Here is a 17,013-nt window from a genome sequence, read left to right as displayed (position 1 = left end):
CTTGAACGAAGATTTTTCAAACAACAAACAGACAGAATAACAAAATGGACTGACCAATAGACTTGAAAAACCTTCGATTTTTGCAAGTAACAATCAGACAAATGAAATTCACTCAAAGAGTGACACTTGGCGAAATGGAACACTCGTTAGAGCGCATACCTCCGCCAAGCTGAACAGTTTACATTTTGTCACCCACTGATAGGTCGGATCTGAATCCAGACCTGAACCACAATCAAATTGGCTTGTTCTCCTCACCTAACCAACTCATCCACCTAGTTTTGTCACAACTTGTCCACCACTTTGCAAGATATCATGCTGTACATAGTTTTTGGCCCCATCTCTCAATGGTGAAGAATCACTTGAAAAATTCTCGTTTCCGAATCCAGATTTGAATCTTCACCAAAAATTGAATCAATTAGTCCTTTTCACATGCCCAACTTGTCCATAAATTTTTTGTGGAGTCCATCCATAACTTTTTGAGATATTGTGCTATATATCGTTTTTGGCCCAATCTCTTTATGCTGAATAATCACTTAAACAATTCTCAGATCCGAATCCAGATTCGGATATTCACCAAAATTAAGCATTGCCATCCTTGGCCGGTCAGCTACATTCAGAAAAAATTCAGAGCAATTTCTTGACACAGTCTGCAATTATTATAATGCACGTGATACCGATTTTGACAAATTTCCCTGACAATATCTACTGCTCTTCCTCCGCTCCAATCGGTTCTTCTGACCACGTCCTTGTCAAAGTGGACATCTCTCTGGCTGTTATCAGAGAACCACCTCACCACCGTCGAGTCTGGCATTTCACTCAAGCCGACTGGCAGGGTCTCCAAGCAACCATCAAACTTATAGACTGGTCTCCTATCGCTACTTTCTCCAACATCAACTCATCCTGGGAATTCTTTCAAAGAAACTTGCTCTCCCTCATGCACAGATTTATCCCCTCTCGTCTTCAGTTGCCCTACCCTTCCTCCCACCCTTCGTTCACTGAAGCTTGTGGCGAGGCAGTTGTCCTGAAACAACTTGCCTTTGCCTCATTGAAAGCAAACCCAACTGAGGGCAATCTCAGTTCCTTCGATAAAGCTCGGAACAAGTGTGTATCTACTATCAGGAGAGCCAGAAAACAACATCTTTCTAAGCTCAAGTCTGAACTCTCAAACCTCTCTCCCTCCTCAAAATCCTGGTGGAGTCTAATCAAATCTGTTTCTGGTGTATGTTCCCCCTCCATCCCCTCCCTTACCTCAAATGGCCACACTGCTGATACCGCACGTGAAAAGGCTGAATTCCTAAACTCGGTGTTTGGAGCTAAATATTGTGTCCAAAACCCATCACTTTCCCTACCCACCTTACCCAGTCGCACCCAACTGTCCCTGGTCTCTGTATCGCTTTCTCCTGACAAGGTGGAGAGCTTGCTGTCAAACCTCGACTCAGATTCTGCAACCGGTACAGACGGCATCAGCCCACGTGTCCTAAAAACCTGCTCTTCTGATTTTGCTCACCCTCTCTCTGTTCTATTCACCCTCTCATTTGATAAAGGTCATCTGCCATCTGCTTGGAAATCGGCAAACATCACTGCCCTGCATAAAAAATGTGCAAAAACAGATCCCTGTAACTACAGACCAATCAGCCTTCTCCCAATCATCAGCAAGGTTATGGAATCCATCATAGCTTCAGACATTAAATCCTTCCTCTTCTCCAATGGCTTGAATTCCGATAATCAATTTCGTTTCAGACCAGGTCACTCGACCCTAGATATGCTGCTTCTGCTATCCCAACAATGGATGGAGGTCTGCAATGCCAGACAGGAAATCCGAGCCATATCCCTCGACATATCACGTGCTTTTGACACAGTTTGGCACCCTGCCCTGCTCACCAAACTCTCTTCCTATGGTATCCAAGGCCATCTCCACTCATGCTCGCAGATGTCCTCTCCTGTCGCAGTCACCGTGTGGCCCTAAATGGAGTTCTATCATCCCCTTTTCCTCTCCAGGCTGGAGTTCCTCAAGGTAGCGTTCTGGGCCCTGTTCTTTTTCTGGTTTTCATCAATGATCTCTCCGACTCTCTGGAAAATTCTCCATATCTCTTTCCTGATGATTCCACCCTCTGCCGTACCATCGGTCATCCCTCAGACCGGCAAGCAGCAGCTTCTTTGCTCATTGCAGATCTGGATAAAATCACAAACTGGTCCAACACGTGAAGCATGTCTTTCAGTCCGGACAACACTCACACTCTCACCATGTCTCTCCAAAAGGACCGTTTAGAACACCCCCCCCCATCCACTTTTTCAACAATCCTCTGGAAGAAGTCCTTTCTTTAAAGCTTCTGGGTCTCACTATCTGCCATGACCTTTCCTGGGAAAGCCCTATTTCAAACCTCGCCTCCAAAGCCAGTCGCCAACTGGGATTCCTCCATCGTGCAAAGTCCTTCCTCGGCCCACCTGAGCTCCTGACCACTTACAAAGCTTTTGTCCGCAGCCTGATTGAGTACTGCTCTCCCCTCTGGGCTGCTGCTCCTGCCTCCCACCTTTCTCTGCTTCACGCTGTGGAAACCAACGCATTTCGGATCATTGGCATCTCCCGTGATGAGGATGAGTCTTTGGGCCTCTCACTCTCTCACCGCAGGCTGATCGGTGGTCTTTCTGTCTTCTACTGTCTCCTCTCCAGCTGTTTTGTCTCTGCTCTCTCTTCGATTTGTCCCCACCACATTTCCGCAGTGCGCTCGGGTTCCGCCAACAACCCCCTTCTGGTAAAACCACCAAAATCACGAATCGCTGCTCACCTTCACTCTTTCATTCCTCTTTTTTTTCCCGCCTTTGGAATAAACTCCCTCACTCTATTCAATCCCATTCTTCCCTCCAGGCCTTCAAACAGCTGTTCACCACCACCTCTTATCATCCCCCATCCAAATCCTCAATCTTTTCTTCCCCCGATAATCCACCCAAGCCCATCTCCTTCAAATTCCCTGCTTTGCTTCCTGAAAGTCCCTCTAATGTCCATATTGTATTCCCCATGTTCCCCACCCCATCCCTCTCCCTTCCACAGATCTCCTAATGTCTCTGTTCCCCACTGTTTTGTCCTTCCCACTCCCGCCCCTCTTGTCTCATGCCCCCCTTGCTGTGTGTTGTGTGTTAGCTCTCACACGAGCCTCGACAAGTATACAAAAAAAAAAAAACTGACCAAAAAGCATGTGACAAATGGTCAGACAAGTGCTACAAACCAACATACCTTCATCTAACTAACAGCTTGGTTAAGGTGACTTTCACCAAGTAACAAACAAACAGATTAACACATGCAACCAACCAATATACTTGAAAAATCTTCGATTTTTGTGAGTAACAAGAATGATGTTGTGCAGAGCATGATACTTGTGAAATCCCTCAAACAAATTGGACCTTAAAATAATTGATGGTTGAATTCAAAGACCAGATTTGCAAATTCTCTTCAAATTTCAAGTCAATGAGATGAAAATTGAGGATTTTAGAAATGTCACCTTTGTTGTTGGTCTTTAGTCTATGTTAACCGTTTGGTTAAGGTTGACCTCAATGATAAATTGGTGGTTGAATTCAGTGACCTGATTTTAAATCCTCTTCAAATTTCAAGTCAATGAGATGAAAATTGAGGATTTTAGAAATGTCACCTTTGTTGTTGGTCTTTGGTCTATGTTTACCGTTTGGTTAAGGTTGACCTCAATGATAATTGGTGGTTGAATTCAGTGACCTGATTTTAAATCGTCTTCAAATTTCAAATCAATGAGATGAAAATTGAGGATTTTAGAAATGTCACCTATATTGTTGGTCTTTGGTCTATGTTAACCGTTTGGTTAAAGTTGACCTCAATGATAATTGGTGGTTGAATTCAGTGACATGATTTTAAATCCTTTTCAAATTTCAAGTCAATGAGATGAAAATTGAGGATTTTAGAAATGTCACCTATATTGTTGTTCTTTGGTCTGTTAACCGTTTGGTTAAAGTTGACCTCAATGATAATTGGTGGTTGAATTCAGTGACATGATTTTAAATCCTCTTCAAATTTCAAGTCAATGAGATGAAAATTTAGGATTTTAGAAATGTCACCTATATTGTTGGTCTTTGGTCTATGTTAACCGTTTGGTTAAGGTTGACCTCAATGATAATTGGTGGTTGAATTCAGTGACCTGATTTTAAATCCTCTTCAAATCTCAAGTCAATAAGATGAAAATTTACAATTTTAGAAATTTGGCTTTATGTTGACGTTTTGGCTGATGTTGACCTCAAAAATAATTGGTGGTTGAATTCAGGAATCTGATATGCACATCCTCTTCAAATTTAAAGTGAATCAGATGAATATTGAGGATTTTATAAACTTCACAAAGTTGTTGACCTTTGGCCAATGTCGATCTTTTGACTTTTTGACTTCAAAATGAATAGGCTTCCCAACTCTATCAAATGGTGAAGGTTTGTGAATATTGGTTTACAATTGTGACCTGTCAGCGTTTGACATACTGACAAAGAGTCAAACAAACAATCACAGACCAGCCCAACAGACGGACAGGGATGAAAACCTTCGATTTTGCAAATAAGAAACAAACAGACAGACAGGTGAAAACCTAACTTCTGTCCACCTTTGGCGGCAGAGGTAATTACAGCTTTCTTAAAATTACACATATGATGAATCGTTTAGCTGGAATATGCACTGTTCCCAATATGAGAGTGAATTATCAATTTTAAATGAATACAAAGTGATTGAAAAAGGCGATTACAATATCGCTGGGGATTTGGATTGTTTTGCTAAACCTCAGCTATATCGATTTAAACTCATATCATGGGATGTAAAGCAACCATTCTTTTGGTCTGGAGTTAAAGCCAGGAGTTATGAAAAGTGAGATCGCAGATATCGTAAAGCTCACTCTGCCACCACAGTGATTTTATCACCCTGTATAGACATATTCCATTGCAAATGTAATACGGGAGATTAACATATTACCAATAACACACATGTTGGTAAATTGGTGTTTAATTGCCAGAGCAATTCACCAGCTCTGCTTCGGTGACAAATAAAGGGGGATTGCTTCAGACATTGTTTGACAGTGTGACAAAAATGCTGATTATGCCTCTTTTAACTTTTGTGCTACTGTATGATGCTAAATTTTGTGTGAATGGTTTCATCATGTAGTACTGTACTTACTTTATGGCACTGATTATTTAATTAAATGACACAATTCATGTAATAGGTTCTTCTTCTTGTGTGTTGGCCAGGAACATTGTATTTTGATGTATGATGTATATATATATATATATATATATATATATATATATATATATATATATATATATATATATATATATATATATATATCTCCTGGTTTCATATTTTATTTATTAATAACACCATATGGGAATGGTCAAGCCCAAAACCATAGGGGAATGGACTATGGGTATGGACATTTTCCCTGCATCTTGTATGTGTTATAATATGGACACAACTCCTGGTTGTTAGGCGGATTTGATGATCTCTTGAGCTGCCATATTGTCTCATACATAAGAGGTGCATAATCAATGATGTCATGTACCATGTTTCTTCACATTATTTCTGTAAGGCAATGCCCGATAGATTCTCAACGTCTCCATTGGAAAAGGGCCAGTTATCATTTCAGTCGATAAAATTAGGACTCATCAATAAATGTCACAAGCTGTGTGCTCAGATGCCATCTGTCTCACTTATGTTGCATTTCAGTGTACAAATGCAATATTGCGGTCAAATTAGATGAGACGTGATGAGGCCATCCTTAAACATAGGCAATGTTTTTTGGCCTGGTGTTGGCTCATTCGAAGCCAGCGGTTAAGGTGACTGGCTTCGGATCCTTGGGTCCTGAGTTCAAGCCCCTGCTCGGTTGATCAATTAACACCAGGTAGGTTTGACTCAGCCTGTCATCCTTCTGAAGTTGACAAAATGAGTACCAGTGTACTGGTAACAGGGGCATTGCATCAGCGGCACAGCCGTGTCCCCCAGTCAATGATGCTCCTCGCAGCCTTGTGATGCACACAGAGTCGGAGGCAATATTGTTAAATTTTCCATTGAACAAACATTGTTGAAATGTCATTGAACATGTAAGGGGTTATTCTGGCTAACCTGTGGTGTGCAACTGGGATGGCAATAAAATGGTCCCTCATAACCATTTGTCAGAAATAGCAACTTTCCGGTTGTATTGTCATTTCAAACACTGCACTCCCAAACCAGTACATTGAGTGTAAATGCATTCCTTGGAACAAAGATTTGACCCACAGTTTACATCCTGTTTACATCCTGCTTTCAAATTACTCTTGCAGTCTGGAGTCAAATAATTTGTTTTTATGTTACCAAACCCAATTTTCTTATTTCCAGGTTACTATGTTTCCTCCCCATCCTCTCTCACTCTCTCCTCCCCCCCCCACGCCCTTTTTATGTTGAAGGCTCCAGTCATAGACTATATTATCCTTGTCGAGGCCAGGCCTTAAATAAAAGAACTGCGTAGATAGGAAAGTGAAGAAAGAGAGAATAGTCTTAGAATTTTTGAGGAAGTGAAAAATCTGCTTTTTGAAAAGGGGAAGGTCATAAGTGTTTGGGAAGATATGAGAAGGTAAAGAGTTCCAGAGTTTGGCAGTGGAGGGGAAGAAACAAACATCGTAACGCCCACCCTTGAGTTGCCAATGGCCACACAATAATCACGTGACATTGTGGCTTGTCGAGTATTCCTTGGTCTCCCTAATGGTGAAGGTACACAAGCAGCAAGTTCTTGGGAGCAGAAACTGAAGTAATATCTGTAGAAAAAAAAAGAGAAAGAGAGCCTACCTTGTGGTGTAATTTGAGTGGGTCGAGTTTTGAGGTCACATGAGTGAAGTTGACAAGTTGGATAACTTTGGATTCAATTCTGTCCAGTATGTGGAGTTGGAACATCCTCAGATGTAAGATCAGTACGCCATACAAGGACGAATCAATCCTTTATGTAGTTGGAGCAACTATTCAGAGGAGAAGAATCTTCGACATCTCAACAGGACTCATAATTTCTTCAAGGCAAACTTAGCTATTTGCATAATGTGTGGATTCCAGGATAAATTTGATGTCAGAGTGATACCTAGTGGGTTTATTATATCACATGGTGTAATTATGGAGCTTTCAAAAGAGATGACAGAGAGAGAGAATATGTATATTTAGTTTTAGAAACATTAAAGTTAACTTGATTACATTTGCCCCATTGGGAGATCTTGTCCAAATCTGAATTTAAAGAGGTGGTTTAAAGAGATGAAATGAAATGTAGATCGAGTGAGGGAAGATGGGGCAGATGGGAAAGACATGGAGGAATGTAATGTTGAGTCATCAGCATACGAGTGCATTTGGTTATTTGTGGAAGAAAGAAGGTCATTGATAAAAAGACGGAAGAGTGTTGGAGACAGGACGGAACCCTGAGGGACACCGTTGTTGATAGGGAAAAGGGGAGATGTTGAACTTTTAACAATTACGGAGGTGGAGCGGTCGGAGAGCAAGCTCAATACGAGAGAGCAGAGTGAAGCTTGGATATCAGACCGTGATGCCAATATCTGTCAAAGGCTTTTGAAATATCAAGGCCAACAACAAAGGTCAGGTATGGGAGCATGTGCCAGAACTTACCCAAAGTCTCTCAATGAAGAGGCCCAGAAATTTGTAATGCAAGAAACGATATCACCTGTAGATCTTCCCTTGCGAAAGCAGAATTGCTGGTCAGATGGAAGATTGTGAGATTCAAGATGCTTGAGAAAATGGGAATTGAAAAGACATTCAGACTTTGGAAATAGTAGAAGTCAGAGCAATATTATAGTAGTTGGAAGGGTTTGAATGATCACCCTTCATTAAAATTGGTTGTACGAAGACATGTTTCCAGGTAAGAGGAAAAGGTTGGGTTTTTAAACAAAAACGAAACAAATGAGCAAGCACAGGTGCAAGTTCTGAAGCGCATTCCTTCAAGACAAGAGGAGGAATGCCATCTTGCCTGCAGGCCTTGCTAATGTCCAGAGAGAGGAGTATTTTTTTGACTGCATGAAAAGAGATTATAGGGATGGACATAGGATTGGTGTGGGGAGCATCAGAGGGAGATGGAATGTTGGAGTCATCCAATGTGGAAATAGAGGAGAAAAGAGAACCAAAGAGTTGCTTTATCGATCAGAGAGACAGCGGAACGTAAAAGCGAAGGAAAGATAGAGTGACTGAAGTTGTTGGAGATACTTTTAGCAAAGGACCAGAAAAATCTATTCGTAGAAAATGAGAGGTTGTCACATTTATTTTGAATATAGGAATGCTTTGCCTCATGAACAACATGTTTTCAATGATTTCTGCCAGATATGAAAGCTGAATGAGAATTGGAGGAAGAGAGTTTTTCCATGTTCGATATGCGGCATCCCTTGCACGAATGGCCACAGAGCAGGAATTATTGAACCAAGAATTGGGAGGAGAGATAGACTTGAAAGAGAAGGGGATACAAGCCGCCATTCCTGCAACAATAACCTCAGCTATACATTCAGCAGAAACAGAAATTCATTCCTGTGTTGGTGTGTTCAAATGTGGCTCCACTTTCTCTGTCAGTACTTTGACATGTTACCTTCTGTCACCTCGCCCTTCCACGAGCCTAGATTTTGTCGACAGAATGAGCATGTCGTGCTTGCATCATTAACATGCTAGTGTCCCTTAATCAGCAATATTAACATGTCATTGCAATGACCATATGTTATTATCCTTTTCCACCTTCCACATAGTCACAGTAGTTTGTATAACACGTAATACCTGTTTGCACCACTTATCGTGGATGAATCTGTTATAATTTATAAAAGGACCTTATACCGTACATTTCCGAGATCTCTAACCTCCAGTTTTTTGATAATGTGGAACACACCTTGGATGTGTGACAGTTTCATTGTTCTTGATCATTCATTTCGACTTGGTGTTATTGATAGATGTACATTTTTCAAAAACAGCGAAATTAGGAAATAGGATATGACCTAATAGGATATGATCAGGATTGCATAGATCAGGGTTTTTCATCCTTTATTAATATGTGTAACACTTTTCCTTGGTGGCATTCATTATCGGAAGCAAACCTCCCCCCTAAAAAAAAAAAAAAATCCAAGATAAAGGAGTGAAAAAAAGTTTGATAACAATGAAATCTCAGAGCATGATGAAATATTAAAATCTTAATTACAATTATAATTTTATTCTCAAATACAGTTTCACAGTAAGCACAAAAAACAACCGGGCGTAGTGGCGTGCGCCTGTAATCCGGTTACATGGAGGCTTGGGTTGGAGGATCGCTTGAGGACGGGAGCTCTGCACTGGGCCACGCTATGAGAGGGTGTTGGGCAGCCCGGAATCATGGCGAAACCCAATCCTTATCCCTGTGTCGTAAGAGGCGACCAGGGTTGCGTCAGGAAGGGAATCCGGCGTAAAACCTATGCCAAATCAGTATGTGGATCATAACGGATGATCCGCTGTGGCGACCCCTAACGGGAGCAGCCGAAAGACGAACAACAGAGTAAGCACAAAAAACCTCCTTTCAAAACGGTGGATTACTGCAAAAAGAGTTTCATAATCAGAATCTATTGCGATTACAGAAACGCTTATTTTTCCATATTGCTAATATTCATGTTAATGTGAACACCGCAGCCTTATTTATTATCATCATATTATCAATATGAGGACTAGTTTTTGAGAAAGCGTGTCAAAGGTCATCTTCACATTGCAGTCTTGCTCGAAGTTTAGATGTCATTACGAAGAGGGATGAGAATCCTGTCTCACACAACCATGTCGACGGAAACACCATCGGGGCACAAACAACCAATCTTGCAACCACAGGGTACGGATTCAGCTCATCACATCAGAAGTCTGACAGATTTCTCTTCAAAACTTATAATCATTCTGGAGATAAATGAGAGCTTCCTGGACAGGACCAGGTAAATGGGGGTTCAAATAAAATTTAAAGTGGGGTTCAAACGAGCGACAGAAGTTGTTGGGGATACTTTTAGCACTTTTTATACTTTTAGCGATACTTTTCGAGAGATACTTTTAGAAAAGCAGAACAAGTTGTTGCAGGCAACAACTTGTTGCTCCATGAGGGAGATACCCACTGGGGGCTCAGAGACCTGCCTAAGGATAGATTCAATTAAGGATAGATTAGCAAAGTAGGATGCAAACTATTAGTTCAATGTCGTGAGATGGCTTTGAATAAGAATTTTCAAGAACTTTGGCAATCCCTCACTACCTCCACGTTCACTGATGTCAGACTTTTGAAGTTAGCTTTTGACGTTCCACGTTCACAGATGTAAAACTGATGTCAGACTTCACAGTCAGATGTTTGAACATTTTGAAAACCCTACATCGCATCTTCATGTTCCAGAGTGAAAAATTGGTAACCACATTGAGCCAGAAAAAGTAATCAGTTTTGACAAATATTCCTTGCCCATTCAGTATTGATAATAAATGGGGATTCTTGTTTTCTTTTAAATCGACCTGTTCATTTTTAGCTCACCTGGAATGTAGTTCTGGGGAGCTTATGGGATGGTGCGGCATCCGTCCGTCAGTCCGTCTGTCCATAACCACTTGCAATTTCTCTGAAACTACACACACACACAATTTCGATGAAACTTCACCACAACCTTCAAACTCATGATGCACTGAAGTTTGTTCACAATATTTAAAAAAAAGATTGTGGGCTGGAGGGGTTTATGGGGTGGGGGTGGGGATGGGGTGTTGCCCCCCCCCAAAAGAGTTATTTGCTCTTCTCTCAGAAACCACGCACACAATTTCGATGAAACTTGACCACAACCTTCATCACCCGTGATGTACCAAAGTTTGTTCACAGCATAAAAAAAATCCATTGGTCTTTTTACTTTTTTGCCGTTACATATTTTGTTGGTTATCCACGCCTAGCAATGCTTCTCTGGTTTTCTTATCCAGCAGCTAAGAGGTGAGTGAGTACCCAGGGGTGTTTCCTCTATTTTTGTTAAATATAATCGTCAGGACAAAATACAGTAATTACAGTTCTGTTATCTATTCTCATCAGCAAAAGCTGTAGAATGAGATGCAAACATTCTAAACACAATGATTACACACATAGGGAATAAAGCACCATTTTATTCCATCAAAATGGTCCTCACTCAACTGAGCCAACAGCAGCCTCACTCGGCCGTACACGATACTACAGTCCTCCCCCCTTCAGTCACATAGTCACCCAAATATGTGGGTCGTACAATACATCCAGAAGAAACGTGCGGACATTGATCTGCAGACGCGACCGATGATGGTGGTACATTGGAAACAGGTGACGGCTCCCAACCAGACACCAAACCAGGTGCAACCGATACCCGAGGAACATCCATTCCTCTATCAGTTTTGTCAGTAAATTTGGTGCATAAATCTCAGAATCACAAATCTATATTTAAAAAAATTAATATATGAAAATACCTGAAATTGTTTGGTCTGACCACCAGAAAATGTCACTATGAACCACACAGGGTACATGTACCATCTGTTGGCAACCTATGGTCTCCATGTATATGCATTCACCACCGAGCTATCTACCCTTCGTTTGAATCTCGACCCAGCTGTTAATTGTCATCCAGGTGTTCAGCATGCAGGGACGTGCATTATTGTTTGTGACGTCCCTCTGATGGACGTTAAACTTGGTGTCCCGTCTGTGAGTATTTGTTAGTGGACGTTAAAGATCCCACAATGTATTTCATGAAGAGTCAGCGAGTCATCAATGACACCCTATACAAACTAAAAATTCCAATCGCACTCAGTCGAGTATCCTGTGATGGTGTGGCATTCAGTCCTGGATTGGTTCTCACCTAGAAATGTTTCTTGAACGGTCAATAATTCATCAAAGCTCTGTTCAGAGTATTGGCAAGCCTCCATTGCATATGATCCTATTATCTTTATGTGACGTAATAATCTTCTCTGGACTGAATTCACAAAAGACCAACTTTTCACATTTTGTATTCTTTTCTGAATAGCCATTTGAAGCTTTATGAAATGTACGTTTTGTGGAGTTGTGAATTGTACAATGTTTGTACTGAATAATATTTGCCTAATCAATTGATGACGTACATACATTAATCATGTTCAACATTATCGGTGAATTTTAAGGAAAAGCACAACACACTTCAATGCGGTAGGTAGGTGTAATGGGATAATTGTAGATACGTGTGTTTTTATTTCAGTTGTCTAGACTAAATTAATCTGCAGTTCCATTTTGGGGGCAGATGCATATGAGAATTCCAAACTACTGTGCGATCAGTTCTACTCCGGCTGCCCAGGGCTTGAAATCTCTACACATAACTGTGAGTGTTGTTTTACCTGGCTTCTGGACTTGCACATACATCGTTTACTAATTCCTTTTGTTGCGACATCATAGTGTGAATTATAGTTCCATGCAATGTGTAATTTGTGCACTCTTATCCACCTACAACACAGTCGTACATTTTGATACAATGTTATTCTTGAAGTCCCCGAGACATTTGTGAATTGTACACATTATAATGACAATGGGGATTAAATTTCTGAGGTTGATAACAAAATGCACCACGTTTTCTGCCATGAGGGTGTACCCTGGCTGCAGCATTGTTTCCAGTTTCGCTCGGGTGTTGCCTAATTAAGGACATGTGCATGATAGTCTGTATGAGGGAAAAGGTTTTCTGTCGGAGAGCTTGCACGCAGTGCAATCTGGAATCTAGATGATGCCCTTGAGGGTGTTTGGATTATTATGTTTGCTACTTTTATATGTGGTCTTGTGCATCCATGCCTCCAAGAGATAAGAATTGGGAGAATAGCTGAGCCATCTTTGGTCCTCAAAACTCAGTTTGGCCTCGAGAGATTGATATGCCTCTTGTCACATGTAGTGATATTACTTTCCCCATTTTTGTCTCTCCTCGAAGGGATGCGAGACTATTGCAGTGCCCCTGTCTGTCCATCTGTCTGTCCATATATTTTCACTTTAAAAATGGTTTTCTCTGCAACTGCTTGTCCGATTAATGCGAAACTATAAACATCAGAGGAACTGCCATTGAGAATATTTCATTGCTAACTCTGACATAGGTGACATGGTTTGGCAGGTATATTTGATTAAAGGAGAAAAAAAATTCTCCAAAACCATTCAACGAAAATAATGACAATGAAAAGAATGATGTATGGTGATAATTATGATGTCATCGATGAAGTGGTATTCCAGCCATAATTGGTTGAATTAAAATCCTTATCTGAAAAATCTGAAATTTCAAATATCTGATCTATGACCGGACGGGAGTGAAGAAGTAAATTTATGATGTTCATAACCCGATGACAAGAAATAGGGTACTGTCACGATGTCACATCATAGGGTACTGGGATGATCCAGGTATATGGGCCATAATAGCAGTGTGCCATAATAATAGTGTTCAGTTAACGATGGTATTTTTGTTCAGAATGAACATGCGTGGCGAGACTAGGCAGTTTTTACTGTGATGTAAGGCTCAAGAAGGAGCTAGTACCGATACCAAATAGAGGAGAAAGCATTATGAGACATCAGCCTACCATCTTTGTTCTTTACCTACTTGGGTTCTTTCTGATGACTCCAATGCAGTATTTGGTCTTCTGTTTGAATAATATAAAAAATTGCAAGGACATGAACAAATGGTGGCCATTTCCCCTAATACATGTGATTTAAACTGGAAATCCCAGCATCATGAGCGATGCATTCAGAGGGGGACACTGTTAGGCCACCATAAAAAATTAAAGAAATTATCGTTCATATTTGTGAAAAATAGGTTATATCAAGAATGCAAGTGCTCATCAAGGGCACAGTCCCAAATCACATCTTAAAAATTAGTCGTGTATATTTTGCTTGTATATGTACAGAACCTTCAGAAAGTATTCACACCCCTTGACTTTTTCACATTTTCTTGTTACAGCCTGAATTTACAATGGATTAAATTTATTTTTGCAACAACCTCCACAAAATACCCCACAATGACAAAGTAAAAATGTGTTTTTAGAAATCTTTACAAATTAATTGAATATGGAACAAAGAAATATCAAATGTACACAAGTATTCAACCCCCTGAGTCAATACTTTGTAGAAGCGCCTTTGGAAGCGATTATAGCTTCGAGTCTTCTTGGGTATGTCTGTATCAGCTTTGCACATCTGGATTTGGGGATGTTCTCCCATTCTTCCTTGCAGATTTGCTCAAGCTCTGTCAAGTTGGATGGGGAGTGTTGGTGAACAGCAATCTTCAAGTCTTTCTATAGATTTAATTATCAATGGGATTCAAACCTGGGCTTTGGCTGGGCCACTTAAGGACTTTCATGTTCTTGTTCTGAAGCTATTCTAATGTTGCTTTCCCTGTATTATTGGGGTCATTGTCCTTTTGGAATGTAAATCTTTGCCACAGTCCAAGGAATTTTGCACTCTGAAGCAGTTTCTCCTGAAGGAGTTGCCTGTATTTGGCTCCATTCATTGTTCCCTCTATCCTTACAAGTTTTGCAGTCCCTGCCACTGAAAAGCATCCCCATAGCATGATGCTGACACCACCATGCTTCACAGTTGGGATGGTGTTTGATAGGTGATGAGCCATGGTCGGTTTCCGCCAGATGTAGCGCTTTGCATTCAGGCCAAATAGCTCAATTTTCATCTCATCAGACCACAGAATGTTTTGCCTCATGCTCTTAGAGTCTGTCACATGCCTTTTTGCAAACTCCAGGTGTGATGTCGTGTACCTTATTCTCAGGAGAGGCTTCCATCTGGCCACTTTCCCATAAAGCCTAGATTTGTGAAGTATTGCAGAGATTGTTGTCCTTCCGGCAGGTTCTCCCATCTCAGCCAAGGAACTCTGTAGTTTTGTCAGAGTAGTCATTAGGTTCTTGATCACCTCCATCACCAAGGTCCTTCTTGCCCATTTGCTCAGTTTGGTTGGACAGCCAGCTCAAGGAGGAGTCGGGGTAGTTCCATATTCTTTCCATTTCCTAATGATGGAGCTCACTGTGCTCTTGGGAACGTTCAACACTAGAAATTGTTTTATACCCTTTCCCAGATATAAGCCTCCTCGCAATTCTATATCATAGTTCTACAGTCAGTTCTTTGGAATTCATGGTCGAGTTACTGCTCTGACATGCACTGTCAACTGTGGGACCTTATATAGAAAGGTGTGTTTTTTTTCTAACTCATGTCCACTCAATTGAATTGGCCACAGGTGGACACCAATTAAGTTGTGGAGACATCTCAAGGATGATCAAAGGAAATTGGATGCACCTGAGCTCAATTAGGAGTGCCATAACAAAGGGGTTGAATACTTATTGGCGCAAGACATTTCAGCTTATCATTATTAATTAATTTGTAAAAAGTTCTCAATTTTTTATCATGACATTATGGGGTATTGTGTGTAGATCAGTGACAAAAAAAACCTCAATTTAATCTATTTTAAATTCAGGCTGTGATGCAACAAAATGTGATAGTCAAGGGTTGTGAATACTTTCTGGAGGCACTGTACGTATGTATAAATAAATAAATGTTGTAGACAGGTCAAAGGTATCTATGTTAATAAAACATAGCTTGGCATCCACGAGGACGAGGAAATTCCTCCATGGAAATGCCATTGTTATGACATCGCTGGTACCCAGAGTACTCCAGGTAGTGACAGTACTTTCCCCAAGCTCAATGGCAGCGTTTGTCTGGGTTAGCAGTGGTGTGTAGTGTCTTATGTATTCGTTTGTATGTCCATGTGTGTGAGACGCTTGCATTTCAGCTCCACTTCGAGCCTTAAATTCTGGAAAAAACAAACCAACAACAAAAAAGACATTCATGGTGGTATGTTGGCAGCAGTGATGGTAAATTTAATATGAATGAATAAGTAATTCAAAGTTGTGTATTCGTGGTGGAGAGGGTTATGTGTAAATAAAGACATAATTAATTTGTGTATTATTAGTAGTGGAGATGTTAAAGCGTGTATAAATAAATAATTAAAATTGGCATGTATGTAGCTTCCCATGTTGATGGTAAAGTGTATAAAACTAGGTAAACTTGTAATACACAACCACAAGCATCCTTGACCATGTTGTGGAACGTCAGCCGAGGCCCTCACTTTTTTTCTTCAGTCCTCACTTTTTCACCTTTCATTGCTTTTAAATTCATATTTTTTGCAACCACCTGAGTGATTGACACAAAACTTTCAAAACAGGAGCCACTTCTCATGGATAATTTTTTTTTACCAATTATTATTATTATTTTTTTTTTTTTTACCAAAGTCTGTTCCAGTTGTAATCGAAGTTAAGTTGCTAACTGAGATTTTCATTTGCAGCTCAGGATAAAGATGAACCATTTGGAGTGGTGTACATCCCATCTCACCTCCACCACATGCTGTTTGAACTTTTCAAGGTAGCACAAAAATTGTTGTATTTGACATCCATGACAGTCATTGAGAGTGTTTTTTTTTCTTAACTCAGTGATTAGCAGAATAATTTGTCCTAGTAAAACGAAAATGCAAAAATACTTCTGATTCACTTTTTATCCTTTCCGTAAAAGTGTTCACGAATCTTGTGAAATCCTTTGGCACTTTTCTTGGTTATCTGGAAGTTATGGATTATTTATTGACTAATTTTTCACACTTTGAGTGATTATTGATTTGCATTTTGGAGATTTGCTGGCCTTTTTATTTGCATATCTGAAATATTTGCATACCATCTACCATCTGGTGCTCCCAATGAACCTCCAGCTCATGTAATTCAGAAAGCAGGTTCAAATCCAATGTACCATATCTGTTGATTAGTTGTCTTCTCATGTTCGTGTGATTCACATAAAGGCACACTGATGTCTTCAAGTGTATTTGTTCTTCATGTGATATATGTACAAGAACCTCCACGAGCCTGAGATCACAGTAAATAAATGAAAAAAATTCCCACTGATTAGGAGAATAATTCCAGCTCTGCTTGCTGTTATTTGCTAACGGCCAGTTTCAATTAGACTTGATGAGTGGTCTTTCATTTATTTATTTTTGCTG

At 40.4% G+C, this 17,013-nt stretch overlaps 1 protein-coding gene across 3 annotated transcripts in view; it reads left to right on the top strand.

Annotated features, from left to right (window-relative positions):
* LOC147021861 (pyruvate dehydrogenase (acetyl-transferring) kinase isozyme 2, mitochondrial-like) overlaps positions 1-17,013 on the top strand; it is a 116,775-nt gene that overhangs the window by 49,498 nt on the left and 50,264 nt on the right. For all 3 annotated transcript variants that reach the window (XM_085892278.1, XM_085892277.1, XM_085892279.1), the window contains 2 exons: positions 12,250-12,327; positions 16,315-16,391. In XM_085892278.1, coding sequence (XP_085748404.1) covers positions 12,250-12,327; positions 16,315-16,391 — 155 coding nt within the window. The remainder of the gene's footprint in view (positions 1-12,249; positions 12,328-16,314; positions 16,392-17,013) is intronic.

Source organism: Eptatretus burgeri, chromosome 8 (genome assembly GCF_056783735.1).
Source record: "Eptatretus burgeri isolate ZD-2024b chromosome 8, Ebu_testis_v1, whole genome shotgun sequence".
NCBI classification, from domain to species: Eukaryota; Metazoa; Chordata; class Myxini; order Myxiniformes; family Myxinidae; genus Eptatretus; species Eptatretus burgeri.
The sequence above is the reverse complement of the archived record's forward strand: the minus strand, read 5'-3'. Positions and strand labels throughout refer to the sequence as shown.